Source organism: Gorilla gorilla, chromosome 2 (genome assembly GCF_029281585.2).
Source record: "Gorilla gorilla gorilla isolate KB3781 chromosome 2, NHGRI_mGorGor1-v2.1_pri, whole genome shotgun sequence".
Taxonomy (NCBI): domain Eukaryota; kingdom Metazoa; phylum Chordata; class Mammalia; order Primates; family Hominidae; genus Gorilla; species Gorilla gorilla.
Window position 1 is genome coordinate 171,497,847 of NC_086017.1, and position 18,555 is coordinate 171,516,401.

Here is an 18,555-nt window from a genome sequence, read left to right on the forward strand (position 1 = left end):
AATTCCATGCTCCATGCTTACATATATCACTGGATCAATACAAGAAAAAGTTTAAATAAAGGAATTTTTTTTTAAGTTTCTATCTTCAACCACTTCTCCCTTGGGGGGTCTCAACTTCCCCATAGCTTCACCTTTCACTTAATGTAACTGACTCCCAAATTAATATTTTAGCCTTTACCTCTGAGCTCCAACACATTTCTACTTGATACAAAGAGATCTCCATCACAGAGCTTCAAGTTCTACATATCCAAAACCATCATCCCTCCACATATATTTCCTAATTTATCCCTCTTTGAAGTCTTTACTCTTACAGGGTACATCCCTCTCAGTCTCTGAGAACTATCCACTTTTTCAACTACTGTTGTCACTGCCTCTATTCAAGCCTTAATCACTGCCTTACTAGCATAGACAATTTGAAATCTTACTGGCCACCTCTATTTAATCTCTACCTCCTCTAGTTTAACTGTATTATTACTGAAAAGGGAATCTGTCTAAAAGATTGGCATTATCTTTATTTTCCTGGTCAATTTTTTAAAGGTTTTGTATGCTTATAGAATAAATGCCAAACCCCTTCTTTTAGCATCCAGGACTGTCAGTGTTTTGGTCCCCTTGGCAGTACTATCCTTCACACGGCCTACACTCTGGCCCAAGGAGTTAGCTCCCACTCACCTGACTTTTAGGTCTCATGGTCTTCTGTCTCTAAGCCTCTTATGATGCTAAGCTTCTTAACAGCTTCACTCCAATGCCAACAAGCCCATTTCCTTTCCCATTTCTTCATTCTTCAAAGCCCAGTTCAAAAGATGCTGCAATATTTGCCAGGAAGCCTTCCCAATACATTCACTCTCCCCAGAACATTAATCTCCACCCTCTGGTCCACTCCCACCTGCCACCAACAGCACCTTAAGCACATTCCTTTGTATTACAATTATTTATTTATTAATTTGTAGTGATTGATTTTTTTTGAGAAAGGGTCTTACTCTGGTGCCCAGGCTGGAGTGCAGCGGCATGATCACAGCTCACTGTAGCCCCAACGCCCAGGGGCTCAGATGATCCTCTCACCTCAGCCTTCTGAGTAGCTGGGACTACAGGGATGCACCACTATGCCCAGCTAACTTTTGTATTTTTTGTAGAGATAGGGTTTTCCCATGTTGCCCAGGCTGATCTCCAGCTCCTGGGCTCAAGTGATCTGCCCACTTCAGCCTCTTAAGTGTTGAGATTACATGCATGAGCCACTGTGCCCAGCCACAATTACTTATATTTACAGTTTACCTCCTTTACTAAATTCATTATAGGCAAGTTCCATGTTTTGTTGTTCTATTCCTCCACTTGAAAATAGTGTGGGGAAAATGTCCTTAAAGGTTTGCAGCATTACTTTATATATTTTAATTAGAGATTAAAACTGGAACAATGACACAAAAGATATGGCCTAAGTATAATTATCTCTGGTGTACATATTATTTTTCTCTAATAAGGAAAAATAAACTCCCCATAAATACCAGTAAGAATCATTTTTAAACTAAGTCAAATCCCCCCAACCAAAACTGAGATTAAAGTATCTTCTGGATTAGAAGAGAAGTTAATGACTATGGCTTTTTCTATCTGAACATCTGGCTCCAATAGTCAAGAAATGAATTCAGGAATTAATCTCTATTCATCAAGAAATAAGTATAATGAACACACATAGACAAAGTCACATGGATGCTTCCAACACTTTACAGATTTCCAAATTTTATGATAATTCAGGTTTATATTATTTCATTTTTGTGTCAAAATTTAGTTTCTCCCTTCAAAGGAGGCAGTAGTCTTGCACCCCCAGCTGCCTTGGCCTTCTTACTTGAGCCTTTAGCATCCAACTCTCAGTAGTTCAGATTTACAATCACCCTCAAAACTTGCAGTCTCTAATAGATCAAAGAAATTTTATAAGTAATTAGGGACCTTTCCTTTTGGGTTACTGTCATTATAACAACTTAACTGCTCTACTGATTTTTCCAGAGATGAAAAAGGAAAAGTCTATGCCTTATGAGGAAAGTATAGATGGCACCAATGATTAACCACTCAAAAATCAGATGCATAGTTCTACAGTAAGTTTGTAATTCTTAGTCCAGAAAAAGGTATCAGATTACTCTGTTGAAATACCAAGAGGTTAGCCAAAATGGGAATATCTATCTAATTTAATTCTGCTTATTAATCCATAATTAACAAACTTTGAGAACAATAAAATTAAAATAGGACAAAAATGATAGTCATTTCAAAGTCATTTGATGTTAAGGAAAACACATTTTAAATGTTGATGGGTAATATCATTACATGATATGATGAATACATAAGAAAATCAACTGTATTATATGGTATAATCTGTATTTTACCTTTTAAGAATATCTTGTTTACCCATCTATGGGAGGGCAGTGAGGGGAAGAGCATCACCATCCCCTCTCTAAAATAAACACTGCACACAAAAACCAACTCAAAATGAATCACAGACCTGAATGTAAGCACTGAAATTTCATTGTAAGTGAAATTTTTATGGCATGGGATTAGGCAATAGCTTCATCACTAGAATATCAAAAGCAGAAGCAAATTTTGTATTTTTTGTAGAGATGGGGTTTTGCCATGTTGCCCAGGCTGGTCTCAAATTCCTGAGCTCAAGTGATCCACCCATCTTGGCCTCCCGAAGTGCTGGGATTACAGGAGTGAGCCACGATGCCTGGCCAAAATGTCCTGATTTTTAATATTGGGTCTCCACCATGCTAATGGGCCAGATTAAGCTCAGAGGCCATCTATTTGTGATCTCCAATTCTTCATTGTGAACATGTGCTTCCAACCAGCCTTTCCAAGTCTGGAGACTCTGAATGCATTTTCCCCATGAGAATAAAATAAGTAGCAATTTGGTTTCCAGACTCATTACACAGGAAAACTATAGCACTAAACTACTAGCACTATTATCACCTAAACCAGTGATTCCCAGCCTTTTTGGCAGCAGGGACTGGTTTTGTGGAAGACAATTTTTCCATGGACCATGTGGGGGTGGTTCAGGATAATTCAAGGGCATTACATTTATTTTGCACTTTCTTTCTATTATTACATTGTAATATATAATGAAATAATTATACAACTCACCATAACATAGAATCAGTGGGAGCCCTGAACTTGTTTTCCTGCAACAAGATGGTCACTGCTGGGGGTGATGGGAGACAGTGACAGATCATCAGGCATTAGATTCTCATAAGGAGTGAACGACCCAGATCCCTCGTATGCACAGTTCACGATAGGGTTTATGCTTCTATGAGAATCTAATGTCACCACTGATCTGACAGGAGGTGTAGGTCAGGCAGTAATGGAAGTGATGGGGAGCAGCTGTAAATACAGATAAAGCTTTACTCACTCGCCCACCCACCGCTCATCTCCTGCTGTACTGCCCAGTTCCTAACAGACAGCAGACAGCTACTGGTCTGTGGCCCAAGGGTTGGGGACCCCTGACACAGACTAAACAATTAACAATGTTTATATTAAACAACTTATTCCAAGTTTCCATTTTAGACTCTGGAACATCTGAAATGGTGAATCCACAGGTAGTAAATGGGAAGGAGATAACAGAAAAATTGAAGGAAGTGGAAGAAGCACTGGGAAGGCACTGGTGAAGGGTCTCAGGAAAGAATTCAAATCTTCAGACTGGCACAGTGGCTCACACCTGTAATCCCAACACTTTGGGAGGCTAAAGCAGGAGGATCACTTGAGCCCAGGAGTTCAAGACCAGCCTGGGAACATGGCAAAATCCCGGCTCTACACATGTACACCCAGCAACTTGGGAAGCTGAGGTGGCAAGATCGATTGAGTCCAGGAAGAGGAGGTTACAGTGAGCCAAGATGGTGCCACTGTACTCCAGTCAGGTGACAGAGCAAGACCGTCTAAAAAAAAAAAAAAGAAAAAAGAAAAGAAAGAAAAAGAAAAAATCTTCCATGGTGGATAGTGGGATGGGCTTTTAGAATTTCTCTGAAGATCTCTGTCATCTACAGGCAACAAATTGATAGAAGAAAGAGAAAAGAAAGGAAAAATGGATACAGCATTTCAGCTGCTGCACACTGTCTCAGTAGTAACAGCAGCTGAAATTCTTGTAGTTCTTCCAAAAGGCCAGTGATCTCTGAAAGAATTCTGTCAATTATTCATAAGTCATTCGTCACAAAGTGAGAATGTCAAATAATGAGTCTTAAAAGAAAAATCTATGAAGCCAAAAGTAAATCCATCTGCCTACTAGGAGATTAAAGTAAGATTTATGTTCTAAAGGTACATTTATTACTAAAGTAACAATAAGTTGACTTTTGCTGTTAACTGAAACTTACCCATGGCTACTTCTATGAACTCTGAATTTTCTACTCATGAATAAATATTCTGCCTTGAGATTATCTGTAGCAAACATTTAAGCTTAGAAAAGAAACACTACCTAGTATTTCTGGTTACCTTTGCTAACATTCAGTTAATATACAGCTAAAGAAATGCAAGTGATTTGAACCTTATCCTAAAAGTAAACATGGTTTTAAAAATAAAATTTGGAAATTTTTGAAAGTCAGTTATTGAAAATGTTTCACAATATGACTTTATCAAATAGTTCTGAGGAATAGTCAGCAAGTTTTTTGGCAACCTAAAGATCAGCTGATACATGCTCAGGTAAACATTAAAACTGCTTACTGTTCCTATGTAAAATCTAATTAAGAAAATCTGTTACACAGAAAAAATCATATGTAATCTAACTTCCAATAGGAAGGACCATTGAATTGACTTTATGGCCACTCCTTTCTATTAACATAAAAAATTAAGATGCTCCTCTAAATAGTGTGGTTTCAGATTCTTAGTGTGTCTGTTCCCCTCCATCAGTATAGAAATCAAACATACAACTTAATTTGGAAAGGGTGTTAATATTATGAAGTTATCGGGGGTTTTTAAGTAAGGAGATACTCAATATCTTTTCGTACTATGATTTACTTAACTAGACCCCCAATTCTATTCTATATAAGATATGCTTCAAACGTTTCACAATTATTTTTTGAAAATATTTAGCTTGTAACTGCCTTTCTAGAGATTCACTAACATAAAAAAAAAGCCCTTGAGTATTTCCTATATTTCTTGGCTTGAAATAATAGCGTTACCATGGTACATCAGGTACCAAGCAAAGAAAGACAAAAAAGTGTAAAATATAAGAGATTACTGTTTTGAACTCAACCAAAGTCAGTCTCAACCACCGTATTAGATTGTTTCTAAAGGAAAACTTTAAGGCATTTTTGTATTGTATAATTTGCAAAAATGAAATTGTCAATTGTAAAACATACCTTGCTGAGCTAAAGTTGATCTAAGCATCCCAGTCTTTGACCAAATTTTTATTTGTCCATCTTCTCCAACTATACAGGGAAAAAAAAATTAATCAGTATTTTTACCTATAGAAAATAAATTTAAACATTAAATTTGCATATAAAAATCAACAGTATCTACCACATATTCTTTTTTCTTCTACGCTTCCTCAAATCATGGAATATTACTACATAATTAAAATTCAGATACAGTTTAAATGACAGTACTTTATAACTATCATTTAATAGAAATTACTTTGAAACGATTTTATCAAAGTAGCTTAACTTTCACGACTAAAATTTTTATTTTATTTCCTTCAATCTTAGAAGACTTGTAAGTATATTACTCAAATAATACTTCCTTTGTCACTGCAGTCTCCATCTTAGAATTCTAAGAAAAGTGTTTCCAGTGTAATAAGAAGAGCTGCAGCCAAATTCCAGTGAGTTGGGGACTGAATGAAGTGAGGTAATAGACTACTCTTTTGAACAGCTTTGCTGAAAAAGGGAGAAAGAAAATAGTTGCAGGTAGAGAGAGCTGTTTGTTAAGAGAGGGATTTCTATTTCTTCTTAATTTTTAAGATGGGTGACATCCGAACATATTTACATGCTGACAAAGAAACCACTGGAAAACATGTTAAAGATACAAGTAAGAGAAGAGCCAATTCACTGAGGAAAGTCCTAGAGAAGGCCCACAGTGGTATGGTGGTTTTAAAACACATCCTCAAATTCTTTCTTATTCTTTCCTTCAAGAGGCACAGTTTAATTTCCCTCTCTTCCACTGTGGGCTGTACTTAGTGACTTGCTAAGTTAACAGAATATAACTGAAACAGAGTATAATATCTGAGGGTACACTACAAAAGATACAGTAGCTTCTACCTGGCTCTCTTTTGGATCACTGGGAGACACCAGCTGTCATGTTTAAAAACACTTAAGCAACCCTATGGCAAGGAATTAATTAAGGTCTCCTGTCAAAGCCAGAGAAGAACTAATGCCTCCTGCCAGCAACCATGTGAGTAAGACATCTTGGAAGTGGATCCTCCAGCCCCAGACAAGCCTTCATATGACTGCCGCCGCATCCAACAATTTGACCAGAACCTCATGAGAGGCTCTGAGTCAGACAGAACCACCCACCTAAACTGATCCCTGACCCACAGAAACTATCAGGTACTATATGCTTATGATTTTAAGTCACTAACTATTAGAGTCATTTGTTATGAGCAATAGAAAACTAATGTAATAGGTTGAATCATTAGAGTAGGGCAGGGGATTGGAAACAGACAGAATGGGGATAATGGTCAGTTACATGAGAATATTTGGAATTTTCAAATTTTAAAGAATTATAACTTTTATTTATTCCATACGTGACCATTCCAAAAGCCTTCTTTGACAGAACAGTCTCCAAAGGTCACATAAGAAAATGATTAATATAACATTCTGAATTATAACATTTATATAGCAGTGTAGAACAATACTACGCCAATTATTTGCTATTACACAATGAAAGACACTATTGCTAAATGAAAATATTCTGTTTCTTTGGAAATTTTTCTTTAAAATATTCATTTCAAATGTCATTTTTACAGACAACTTACCTGTAACTAATGCTGTTCCTTCATAATTCCATCTTCCTGCAAGTACTGCTCCACAGTGAGCTTCTACACTTTTTTCCACTCTTCCTAACTTGGAAATCAGATGAAATTTACCTGAAAGAAATTACATTTGAAAAATCTATTTTATTTATTCAATCAACAAAGCACCTACTACTAGACTAAGTAATAGGCACTAAAGGCATAAAGGCAAATATTAACATATAATTATTCTTAATATCACATATAAATCTATTGGAAAATAGGCACAAAAACAAAATTATTTAAATATTTTAAAATAAATTGAAAATGCATATGCTTACTTGGTTCAAAATAATTATACATGTTCATAATAGGGAAAAATCCAAATTCATAAGCCTTTTGATTTAGTTAACACAATTTAAATACCTATGGTCTGGGTATATGTCTATGCTTCAGAAACAATGTGCCAATAAATATACCACGCCTATGGATGAGAAAGTGTTTTAAATTACCAGCTATATATTACTAGACTTAATAATCATTCGTAAACCACACTGATCCTTTCTTGGCTTCTTGTATCACTTATTCTTTGCACTGTTGACTTGTCTCTCTGACATCTCTTATATAATTAGCTTATGTCCTTTAAAGTTTTACAGTGTTTTTACTTTTTGCCAATATATGTACATACTTCTGCAACTAAGTGGCTTGCTTTTGTCTACCTGTTGCCTGACACAGTATAAAATTATATAAGGCAAGTATTTTAAACTTGGGATTATTCATTTTATTATTTTGGTTCTTCTCCTTTATACCTTTTCCAGCTTTTTTATAGCCTATAAAAAAAAAAAGTAAAGACTGCAAAACTGTGCTTAAATGGAAGACTTTCTTGACATTTCTCTTGACCCTCCCTTGGCCACATCACAACAGAATTTTATGCTCCTCTGATTTATCATAGCACTATATACATATGTCTATTATGTTATTTGTTTCAAGGTTTTATATTCACAGTTCTTAGCTCTGTCCATTGAAAGGGCCTTGAAGCAAACACACCCCATTGGAATGAGCACAGCTAGCACTGTTATCTTGTTTTTTTAAATACCATCAACCACCAGAAAAAGAACAGGTCTCTGTGGAAAATGGCTGATTTGGGGGCTGAGACTAAGAAAGTACAAGATAAGCCTGGAACATCTTGTGCCAGCAAGGAAGTGCTCAAAAAATGATGACGACACATATAAAATTAAAAAAAAAAAATCACTGTAGCTGGCTTGATGGGGCTCCCACTGGCCAAATCTAGGGCACTTTTAACATCAAAATTTAAAAATGATAATAATAATATATTTATGAAATAAAATGAGAATCTACAAGTCTAATCTGACCCCAAAAAAACAAATAAATATATGGGCATGGGACAGGAAGCTCTTCCTTGGAGTAGAATACCAACTAATCAATATGGAAGGAATTACGGAGTTGGAAAAATCACCATTTGGCAAACTATCTTAGTAATAAATGACTCAGCCAAGAGTCATCAATAGATGCTAAGAGAGTGGGAGGCAGTTTGATGAAGAAGATAATATTTTTACATAGTCTCAAAGTATCTTTTCATAAATTATTAAAAGGAATAAATAGTAACTTTACAGAGATTAACTTAATGAACATGAACTTATTAACTTATAATTAAGGTTAACATCACCAATAATGGGTCAAACCAACATCATAAATCTCCTAGTCTGATGCCCCGAGTATTCCTGCTAAGGACATATAAATTGAATCTAATCATGAGGAAACATCAGACAAAAACAAATTGAAGAACTATAAAATAACAGGCGTATATTCTTCAACACTGTCAAGATAACAAAAGACTGAAGAGTTGTTCCAGATTAAAGGAAGCTAAAGAGACACAACAAAAACAATATGTTATCCTATACCAGCAAAAATAAACTTCTATGGAAAATTAGAATGATTGTTAAAATTTAAATATAAACTATAGATTAGATAATAGTATTGCATCAGTGTTAAATGTCCTGATTTTTATCAACAAATTGTGGCAATGTAACAGAAAATTCTTATTCTTAGGAAATGCATTGAAGGATTCATGGTTAAAAGTACATGTCTGCAAATTGCTCTCACATCTTTCAGAAAAAGGGTGTGTGCTGGGGGCGAGGAGGGTTTGTGTAAAAAGAAACAGAGCCAATACTTTGTCCCAACGTATATGGGACAAAATGTTAAACTAGTGAATCTGGATAAAGGACATGCAGGAATTGTTTGCACAATTCTTAAAACTTTTCTGTAAATGCAAAATTATATCAAAATAATTATTTAAGTCAAACACTCCCTTTATCACTTGAGGTAAACTAAATTCTAGCTGTGGTTCAGGGCCAATCTTCTAAGTGCCAGGCACTCTACCAAGTGATTTTACACATGTATCTCATTTAATCAAGTTTCTGAAAAACAAAGTTTTAAAAAACTACCACAAGTCTCTCGGTAAATAAGGTGTAATCTGATACTACTGTTTGTCCTAACATCCTTTCCATCTTCAGGTTACAAAAGCCCTCTTCTCTCTTTTCCTTTGCATGTGGATGGCCTGAGGCTGGATATGCTCAATCAGTGTCCCATTGTCTTTTTTTCTTTTTTTTTTTTTTTGAGATGGAGTCTTGCTCTGTGCCCAGGATAGAGTGCAATGGCGCAATCTCAGCTCACTGAAACCTCTGCATTCCAGGTTCAAGCAATTCTCCTATCTCAGCCTCCCAAGTAGCTGGGACTATAGGCATGTGCCACCATGCCTAGCTAAAATTTTTTTGTATTTCAGTACAGACGGGGGTTTCATCATGTTGCTCAGGCTGGTCTCGAACTCCTGACCTCAAATGATGCGCCCACCTCAGCCTCCCAAAGTCCATTTCTCTTGACTAAACTGATTGACTCAGTGATGGGCATATGACCCAAGCTCATTTAGGGTCCCTCTGCAAGCTGCCTGCACGAGATACTGAGGAAGAAGCAGTCTTACGAAGTATGATGAGCCTTGGGCTACTGGCCACCGTCATACTCACCATCATTTCACCATGTGCAGAGAGTCTACCCAAGAGATGGTGAGAACAGGGACCCGATGCAACTAGTGCTTGATCTACCCCTACAACTAGGTGAACCAATCCATTTGTGCTTAAGTTAGCCAAGTAAGTTTCTGTTACTTTCAATCAATGTACTCCTAATGGAAACAGCAGGTAAAGTATAAAAAGATGAAAACAGTTCAAGTATTTCTAAGAAAACAAATATAAAAACATACCCTTAAAAAGTGAAAAAAAAATCATACTTTCTATTCACCAATAAGAAAGCTGCGGTCAAATTATAAAACTCTTCAACTCTGTAACTGAAAATTAACATGTACTGGAAAATAAAGTATGTACTTTAACAGATACCTTACTAAATGAATAGGTATATCTTTTCAGTGTGGTTATATTAAGTTAAATTTGAAGAATTTAGGAACTAAAACTATGATAACAGCTTAACTCAACTCATAAGAGTACTAAAAAAGTAAAGCCAGCTGGGCATGGTGGCTCATACCTGTAATCCCAGCACTTTGGGAGGCCAAGGAAGGAGGATTGCTTGAGGCCAGGAGTACAAGACTAGCCTGGGCAACAAGATGAGACCCTGTCTCTACAAAAAAAATGTTTTAATTAACCAGATGTAATAGTGTGTGCCTGTAGTCCCAGCTACTCAAGAGGCTGAGGCAGGAAGATTGTGTGAGCCCAGGAGTTTGAAGCTACAGTGAGCTATGATCACACCACTGCACTCTGGCCTGGGCAACAGAGTGAGACCCCATCTCTAAATATATATATATATATAATAAAGCCAAAGACCCATATTCAATCCTAGTATATGCCAGTTAAACTAACTTTCTTCCATGACAATAATTTCATAGCCCATACACAAACCAAGTGACTATTCAGAAAAGAAATATAATATGTGGATAAAAATATGCAGATTCACAAATACCAGTTTTGTAAAACAAAGCATAAATCATACTATTAAGTGTTTTAAATACAATGGCGAGCATATAATGTTTATTTAAAACTTACCATCAGAACTTGTGAGGACAAAGCTTTCTGCCTGGGTTTGTTTCTTTACACCCAAACTTTTTGGAAACCAGTGAAAATCAATAGGGTAAATATCATCAGGAAGCTTTACTATTTGAGTTGTTTCACTGGTTAACAAGTTCCACTTCACTATCTGGTGATCATCACTACATGAATACAGCTCTTCAGCAGTAGTCCAGCCCACACAGCTTACTAATTCTTGATGTGTCACCATGTTAAAGAGACATAAAATATACAAAAGTCTTAAATCTTAATGAATAATTCACAGATGCAGATTATAAGGTATAAGTAAAATAGGGTCAAATGGTTTCAAGATTCTAAATGTATTTTCCATTTTATGACTGGTATTTTTTTCTATATAAAAGAAAATAAGCATCTATTAAAAGAATCGTAAAAATGGAAAGCAAGAAAGAAATCCAGATGCCAAAAGGTGGGGGAGAAAAGATCTGACCACATGAAAATTTAAAACTTGTGTTACACAATATTCTATACACAAAGCCAAAAGGTACACAAAAGAGACCTAGTAGATCAAAAGGTATCAAAGAATCTACACTGAACTGTTGGGGGATAGGTAGGGAGCAAAGGGAACTATACTTTTTTCTTTATATATGTCTGTATCATGTAAGTTATTAAAATAAGCATGTATTCTTTTGCTAAGGAAAAAATAATCAAGTGTCAAAAGAAGACTGAAATCTAACAGTAGGCTATCCTTTTCAATCACATATTATCATAACAATTCACCTAGGAAAGAACTTATGGTTTAATAGCTGAAACTAAAATCTTACCAAACTTTTTAAAAATTTTTCATTTTATTTCTTCACTTATTTTTAATTGACAATACCAAACTTTCCTACATTAAAATTAGGAAATAATTCAATTATAATTTACTTCACTTATAAGATGCATAGTGCTGGATGAGATATGATCCCTAAAATTTTTACTTTGTTTAACCCATTTTTTCAGCTCTAATTTATCAGAAGAATTTCTATGTAAGTTGAGATGCTCAAGTAGCCCTCACTTCCTCCATCAGGACAGGGTGATTGCCCTAGCAGAATTGTGTACCTAAAAGGCATTTCAGTTTGTTATTTACAAAGGATGTTTTCTCTTGCTACGTCTGGATTTCTATATTGCCAGATTATTCCTGGTTTGAGTTGTTTGTTCTTATTGTTATGATATAATCCTTTTATTTCCTTCATTTCTCACCAATACTTTTACTGTCTTATCTGAGCAATAATACGATTGCTTTTTCTAAGGAAATGCAGACAATGTGCCTAATTATTCTAGGATGTTCCAAGATTTTTTAATACTTCAAAATACAATAGATTAAGCAGAAACCAAAAAGATAAAGAGAGATTATAGAAAGATCTTAAGAGTCTGCACAAAAAGGTAATAAAGAGACACCGGAATACTCAAAACTCAAAACACAATCTAAACAAAAGGACACCAGACCATTCCTGAAAAAACTGTTGTATTATTATTGCTGTCGCCTAAACAATGTTAGGTAAAACCTAAAATGGGAGAAGCTTAGGTAAAACCTAGAAAGGAAGAAAACTCACACAAACAAATATGCACACATCTCAAACCAAAAATCATTAGCTTATCCTTATATAAATTGCTATAAGTACATGCCAGACGTCCGTGACATTATCTTCAAACTCACAGGTCAACTAAAATTATCGTAGAAATGAGAAGACTGCCAGATCAAGAAAGTCTAAAAACATTGTTATTCTTTGGCTTGAAAGGTAAAGGCAGACAGTAGACATGGTCAAAATCTATAAAATTGTGTATGGTGTGAACTCTTGAAAGCACATTTTTTTTGAAAAGACAGTAAAAATTATTTAAGGGAGAATAAAAATAATTACATCTTCACTTAATAGTTAAATAAGCAGACAAGATAATATAAATGAAAACACCTACCAATTTAAAATGTCTGACCAAATGTTTAAATCAGTGCTTTCCTAGTTCTGATGAAGGACCAGATTTTTCTTTATTTCAAATCCATTGGATATGGATATTTCGTAAGATACAATAAAAATAAAATATTAGAAAAACTGGACATTATAACAATGTCAAATTGCTACAAAAATTTCTCAGCCCTTACTTTCAATTTATTTACCTATTCTTTCACAGACCTGCAATGAACTCTACAAAGGATACTTTGAGTAGAATTAGTCTAAATGTCTAAGAATGATGATAGTGGGGCCTGTCATATCTCCTTGACACATAACTGGGGACTCTTGCTGACAAAATATAGGGTCATGTGTTGGAGAAAATATTACTAATTGCCACCTTCCCGTGTGAAATAATGAGAATCTGACTGCTCAGATTTCCCCAACTTGTCCTTCACTTTATCATGAATGTAAAGAAATAGAGCACAGCGGAATGAATACATGCTAGATCACACTAGCAAAGAAACAGTTTGGTTTAAAAAATGCTTCATTTTGGCCAGGCGCGGTGGCTCATGCCTGTAATCCCAGCACTTTGGGAGGCTGGGGCGGGTGGATCACCTGAGGTCGAGAGTTCGAGACCAGCCTGGCCAACATGGTGAAACCCCGTCTCTACTAAAAATACAAAAATTAGCCGGGCATGATGGTGGGTGCCTGTAGTCTGAGCTGCTCAGGAGGCTGAGGCAGGAATCACTTGAACCCAGGAGGTAGAGGTTGCAGTGAGTTGAGATCACACTACTGTACTCCAGCCTGGGTGACAGAGTGAGACTTTGTCTCAAAAAAAAAAAAAAAAAGCTTCTTTTTAAGATCCTACTAAAGTAAACAAAAACTGCTTTTTAAGTATTTAAGTATAGTACTTAAGTAGAGTAAGAAAAACGTCAGTAAGAATTTTAAAATAAGATTTATAGCAAACGGTTCACTTTGGAGAATTACTTACAACACATGATCTTAAATACTTTAAAACAATTTAGGTAAACAGCCACTAAAGGAATGAAAAAAAAATTCTATTCTTCAACTAGGATATAAAATAGAGAAACTTTTAACAATACTATAATTAAGAAAATCCAATAAGATTTATAAGCATTAAAAGGATATGCTTTGGTTCTTTTAAAAGAGATATCTTTAGTCTCATGACTCCACTTCCAGCAAAAATTTAAGATGCCACTTGATTGTATTTACTGTAAAAATAAAAGGAGAGAAAATATAAAGTCAGCATTAAAAACAAATGTACGTATACAAACACAAAAAGCAAACAAAACATCATTGCACCCCAACGAGCACCTTCAGTACTTCTGACATCAAGTACATGGAAAGAGAAAGAAAACTAGTGGGTGTGCCAATCCTAACAATGGATGACGGAGAGCTTTGGGCTGAACCCCAGGAGTCCTCTAAACCTGCCTGAGACAGATCTACGCAGAACACCACTAGGTAAATCTGGTCAGGTAAAGAATTTCCATGTCCTGAGGCCAAATAAAAAGATTCCACAAACTGGGAACTCTTCAATTGCAAATCAATTTTGGTCCTGTCTACTGGATACAAATATCCAAGGTCTGATTGAGGGCTAAGCTACAATTCTAGAATCCATGTGGAAAAACACAACATCATAAAACTAGTGGCCCAATCTGGGGTTGACATTCTGCAGTGGGGCAGATACACTGCCCAACAGTTATGGTTACCACAGTGACAATGTGAAAAATAGGTGACTTATTTAAGGAAGAAGTAATAAATTGCTTATAAAAGTTATGTAAAAATCACAGTGTAATTGCCACATAAAAACTTAGGAAAAGAAGAATAACATTCCCCAAACAGCCATATCATCAAAAGACACAAATCATTGCTATGAATATAGTTGTTGTACAAAAAAAAGAGAAATCAAGAAAATGCTAAATTGTCTGAGTCCGATTTACATTTACAGAATTCTGAGTAACATCACTAACCTAACTAGGCAAATGTAAATCAAATGAAAGTGTAATTAAAGGGAAAAAATCCTCTTTACTAAGTTGAAAATTACTGCTAACTACATCAAAGGAGGTATTGACTATAGATAAGAATTCAGTAGGCCTCTCTTAGATAATTTCTCATTCTCATGAATCCAAGAACCTTTAGATCAGCAAGCTACTAAATAAAGCTGTATTTCAAAGCACTCTTTTCACTTCTTTCTCTTCCAGTTCTCTTAAGGTGATTTCTGTTGAACTTCAAAAGTATGAAACTATGTGGAGCACAGCCAGAGCTAGAATACAATGTCTCCCAGGCACACTTCCTAAGTTCACTTTTTTGGTCTTTAGGAGTTCTCCACCTTCCTCCAAACTCCCTCTTCCATCAGGCCCCCACCAATTAGACAGGGGAAAAAAGACTAATAACATTTTACGAAATGCTGCTTTTTCACAATAATTGAAATTTACTCAGCTTATAAGGATTTTAAAAGAAGAAAGGCAGATAAATATTTGCTTCTGGAAATGAGAATACAATAGATAACAATACACATAAAAATTGAATATACTATTACAATCAGAAACTTAAAAGACATGATGTTATTCTACATCAGAAAACCTCAAACTGCCAAAATCCATAATAATTAGGATAATTCCTGATGAAAATAAATCATAATCCTCTATAAATAGTAGAAGCAGTATGGTTTTTACAAGAAAGGAATCACTAACAATTCAGAAACATCATGCCAAGGAATCAGAGAAGGTAAGACAATGGCATTCTAACACTGGGAAGATTCTCCCTTACTCAGAAAGATTTTCCTCACACAATTCCATTTATCTGAGACCATCTGTATGAATGATATGTGTACTTTCATGTGGGATTGAATGAGGGAATAAAAGAAAAGTAATGTTAAAACATAGCCAATTTGGGGAAGTGCAGAGCTGCCTGAACGCTGCATTGAGGTGTTTTTATCTGCCTAAAGGGATTGATCATGAGGATCTGACTAACCAGTGGTATTGGGGCAGGGGTTGGGTTTAGATAATAGAAAGACAATTTTGAGGGTATAGGTAACTTTGCAACTTTACATAGGGAGCAAGTAGCAGCAGCCATGTCTTTGCTACTAAAAATCATTTATAAGTTGGTCCAGTGTGGGTCAACATTTATGAGGCTTAAGAGGAAAAAATGGGCCCAACGAAATCTGAGAGTCCAACCACTAAAATACACAGCAAATCTGGTCACTTCTCAGCACTTCCATCATAATCCAAAGCCACCACCATCCCCTGCCTCAATTATTGCAGTGGCCTCAAAATTGATCTTCCTATTCCTACATTTACCCCTACAAACTATTCTAAATACACCAGCCAGTAATTCTTTTAAAGCTAAGTCAGAATATGAAGGCCAGTATGCCTAAAATAAAATGAGTGAGGGACTGGCAGGAAATTAGGGAAGGAGAGGGTGGGACACAACGTGCAGGGCCTTGGAAAGTCATAATAAAAGCTTTAGTTTTTCTTCTGAATGAACCAAGAAGCCAGTGGAGAAGTTATGAGCAAATAAGCAATATGAACTGACTTACATTTTAAATGGATGCAATGGATGGTATACAAAAAAGAGCCTATCAGGAGGGAAAATGAATAAGACTGGACGCAGTAAGACCAGTTAGGATTTCAATACCCCAAAAGAGAAATGAAAGTGACTTAAATAAAGGACAAGGAAGGCAACAGTACAAGTAGCATGAAGTAGTCATATGCTAAATATATTTTGAGGAAAGATTCCAGAAGATTTGCTGGTGAATTCAGTTTGAGAAAAACAGTTGTGGCCGGGCGCGGTGGCTCACGCCTGTAATCCCAGCACTTTGGGAGGCCGAGGCAGGCGGATCACGAGGTGAGGAGTTCGAGACCAGCCTGACCAACATGGTGAAACCCCGTCTCTATTAAAAATACAAAAATTAGCCGGGTGTGGTGGTGCATGCCTGTAATCCCAGCTACTCAGGAGGCTGAGGCAGGAGAATAGCTTGAACCCGGGAAGTGGAGGTTGCAGTGAGCCGAGATCACGCTACTGCACTCCAGCCTGGGCGTCAGAGTGAGACTCAGTCTCAAAAAACAAAAAAGAAAAACAGTAGTAAAAAATGACTGTAAAGTTTCAATAGGTGGAATGGAGTTGTCATTTATTGAAATAAGGAAGATTAAGAAACAGGTTGGAATGGGGTGATATCAAACATTCTGTTTTGGATATGTTAAGTGCAAGGTTTCTATTAGACAACCCAATGGAGAAGTCAAAGAGAAATGAGATATAATATAGTAAGTCTGGAGTCAAGTGGGAAGTTGGAGTTGCAGATATCAATTAGATATCAATTTGAGGGTTGTCAGCAAAAAGATCATATTCAAAGCCATGGAATAAGATGAAATTACCAAAGAGACTATGAAAAAGTGGTAGATTCAATGGCCTGGAAATCCTACTGAAGTCTTTAGAATTGTTGGCATTAAGATTCCAGAAGAAGTTAACTAGCAAAAAGAAGTGGAGATAGACAACGGGATACTTAAAACAGATTTTAGAGCCAGTATAGATATTGGTAATGATAAGATAGGTTATGACTGTGAAAGTGGGTGGCTGAGGTCAAGGAACTGACAGGCCAGGGATTTATTTGTGGACATTTTAATCATGTCAAGATAATGACAAGAATAGTAGTAGAAATAAGGACAATTAGCCGCATGCTAAAATATTCATTGAATGAGGGAAGAGCAAAGAGATATGCAGATGACCGCATAAAAGCACAGCAGAGAATGGTTTAATCTGGTAGGACTTATTTCTTTCTTTTTTTTTTTTTTCAGTGGCAAATTCTTCCAAGCATTTAATGAAAAAATCACATCAATTACAAACAAACTCTTCCAGAAAAGATAAGCCTAAGAAACATTGTCCAGAACATTGCATCAATACACCACCATTACTCTGATATCAAAACTGGACAGGGGCATCACAAGTCAAGAAAAGTACAGAAGAATATCCCTCAGGAGCAAAAATGTGGAAAGCCTTAAGGAAATCTTAACAAGCAGAATCTAGCAATACATACTAAGGAAAATACATCATGACCGTGGTAGGCAAAATAATGGTCTCAGAAAGAGGTCATGTCCTAACCCCCAGAACCTATAAATATACATACTATATTATTATATATGTAACATATAAGTATATTACATAAAATATATTTATGTAATAATATATAAATACATTCTATATAAATATATATAGAGAGAAAACGTTAGATAGCTAAAAAGAACTAATGTTTCATATGGAATGTAAATTTCATATTCCAGTGATCTTAAAATAGGACAATTATTCTGGATCATCCAGTGAACCCAAATAAATATACAAGGCCCTTAAATGTAGAAGAGGGAAGCAGAAGAAAAGTCAGCATCACAGCAATGTGACATGAGAAAGACTCAACTGGCCATTGCTAGCTTTTAAGATGTAAAGGGGTTACAAGCCTAGTAATGAGGACAGCTTCTAGAGGCTGGAAAGGGCCAGAAAACAAATTCTCCCCTAGAGATTCTAGAAAGAAACACAGTTCTGTCAACACCTTGATATTAACATAACCCGAGTCAGATTTCTCATCTACAGAGTTGTAATATAATAGAGTTGGGTATTTAAAGCCCTTTCATTTATGGTAATTTGTTACAGCAATAATATG

At 35.9% G+C, this 18,555-nt stretch overlaps 1 protein-coding gene across 6 annotated transcripts in view; it reads right to left on the minus strand.

Annotated features, from left to right (window-relative positions):
• IFT80 (intraflagellar transport 80) overlaps window positions 1-18,555 on the minus strand; it is a 144,443-nt gene that overhangs the window by 115,667 nt on the left and 10,221 nt on the right. For 3 of the 6 annotated variants that reach the window (XM_055381922.2, XM_063704339.1, XM_055381923.2), the window contains 4 exons: window positions 14,032-14,116; window positions 10,975-11,194; window positions 6,932-7,042; window positions 5,322-5,390 (listed from right to left, as the gene is read on the minus strand). In XM_055381922.2, coding sequence (XP_055237897.1) covers window positions 5,322-5,390; window positions 6,932-7,042; window positions 10,975-11,194; window positions 14,032-14,070 — 439 coding nt within the window. In that variant the 5' untranslated portion in view covers window positions 14,071-14,116. Of the gene's footprint in view, window positions 1-5,321; window positions 5,391-6,931; window positions 7,043-10,974; window positions 11,195-12,909; window positions 13,057-13,875; window positions 13,985-14,031; window positions 14,117-18,555 lie in introns of those variants that run through there. The other 3 variants (XM_055381926.2, XM_063704340.1, XM_019023796.3) reach the window with 3 other exon arrangements.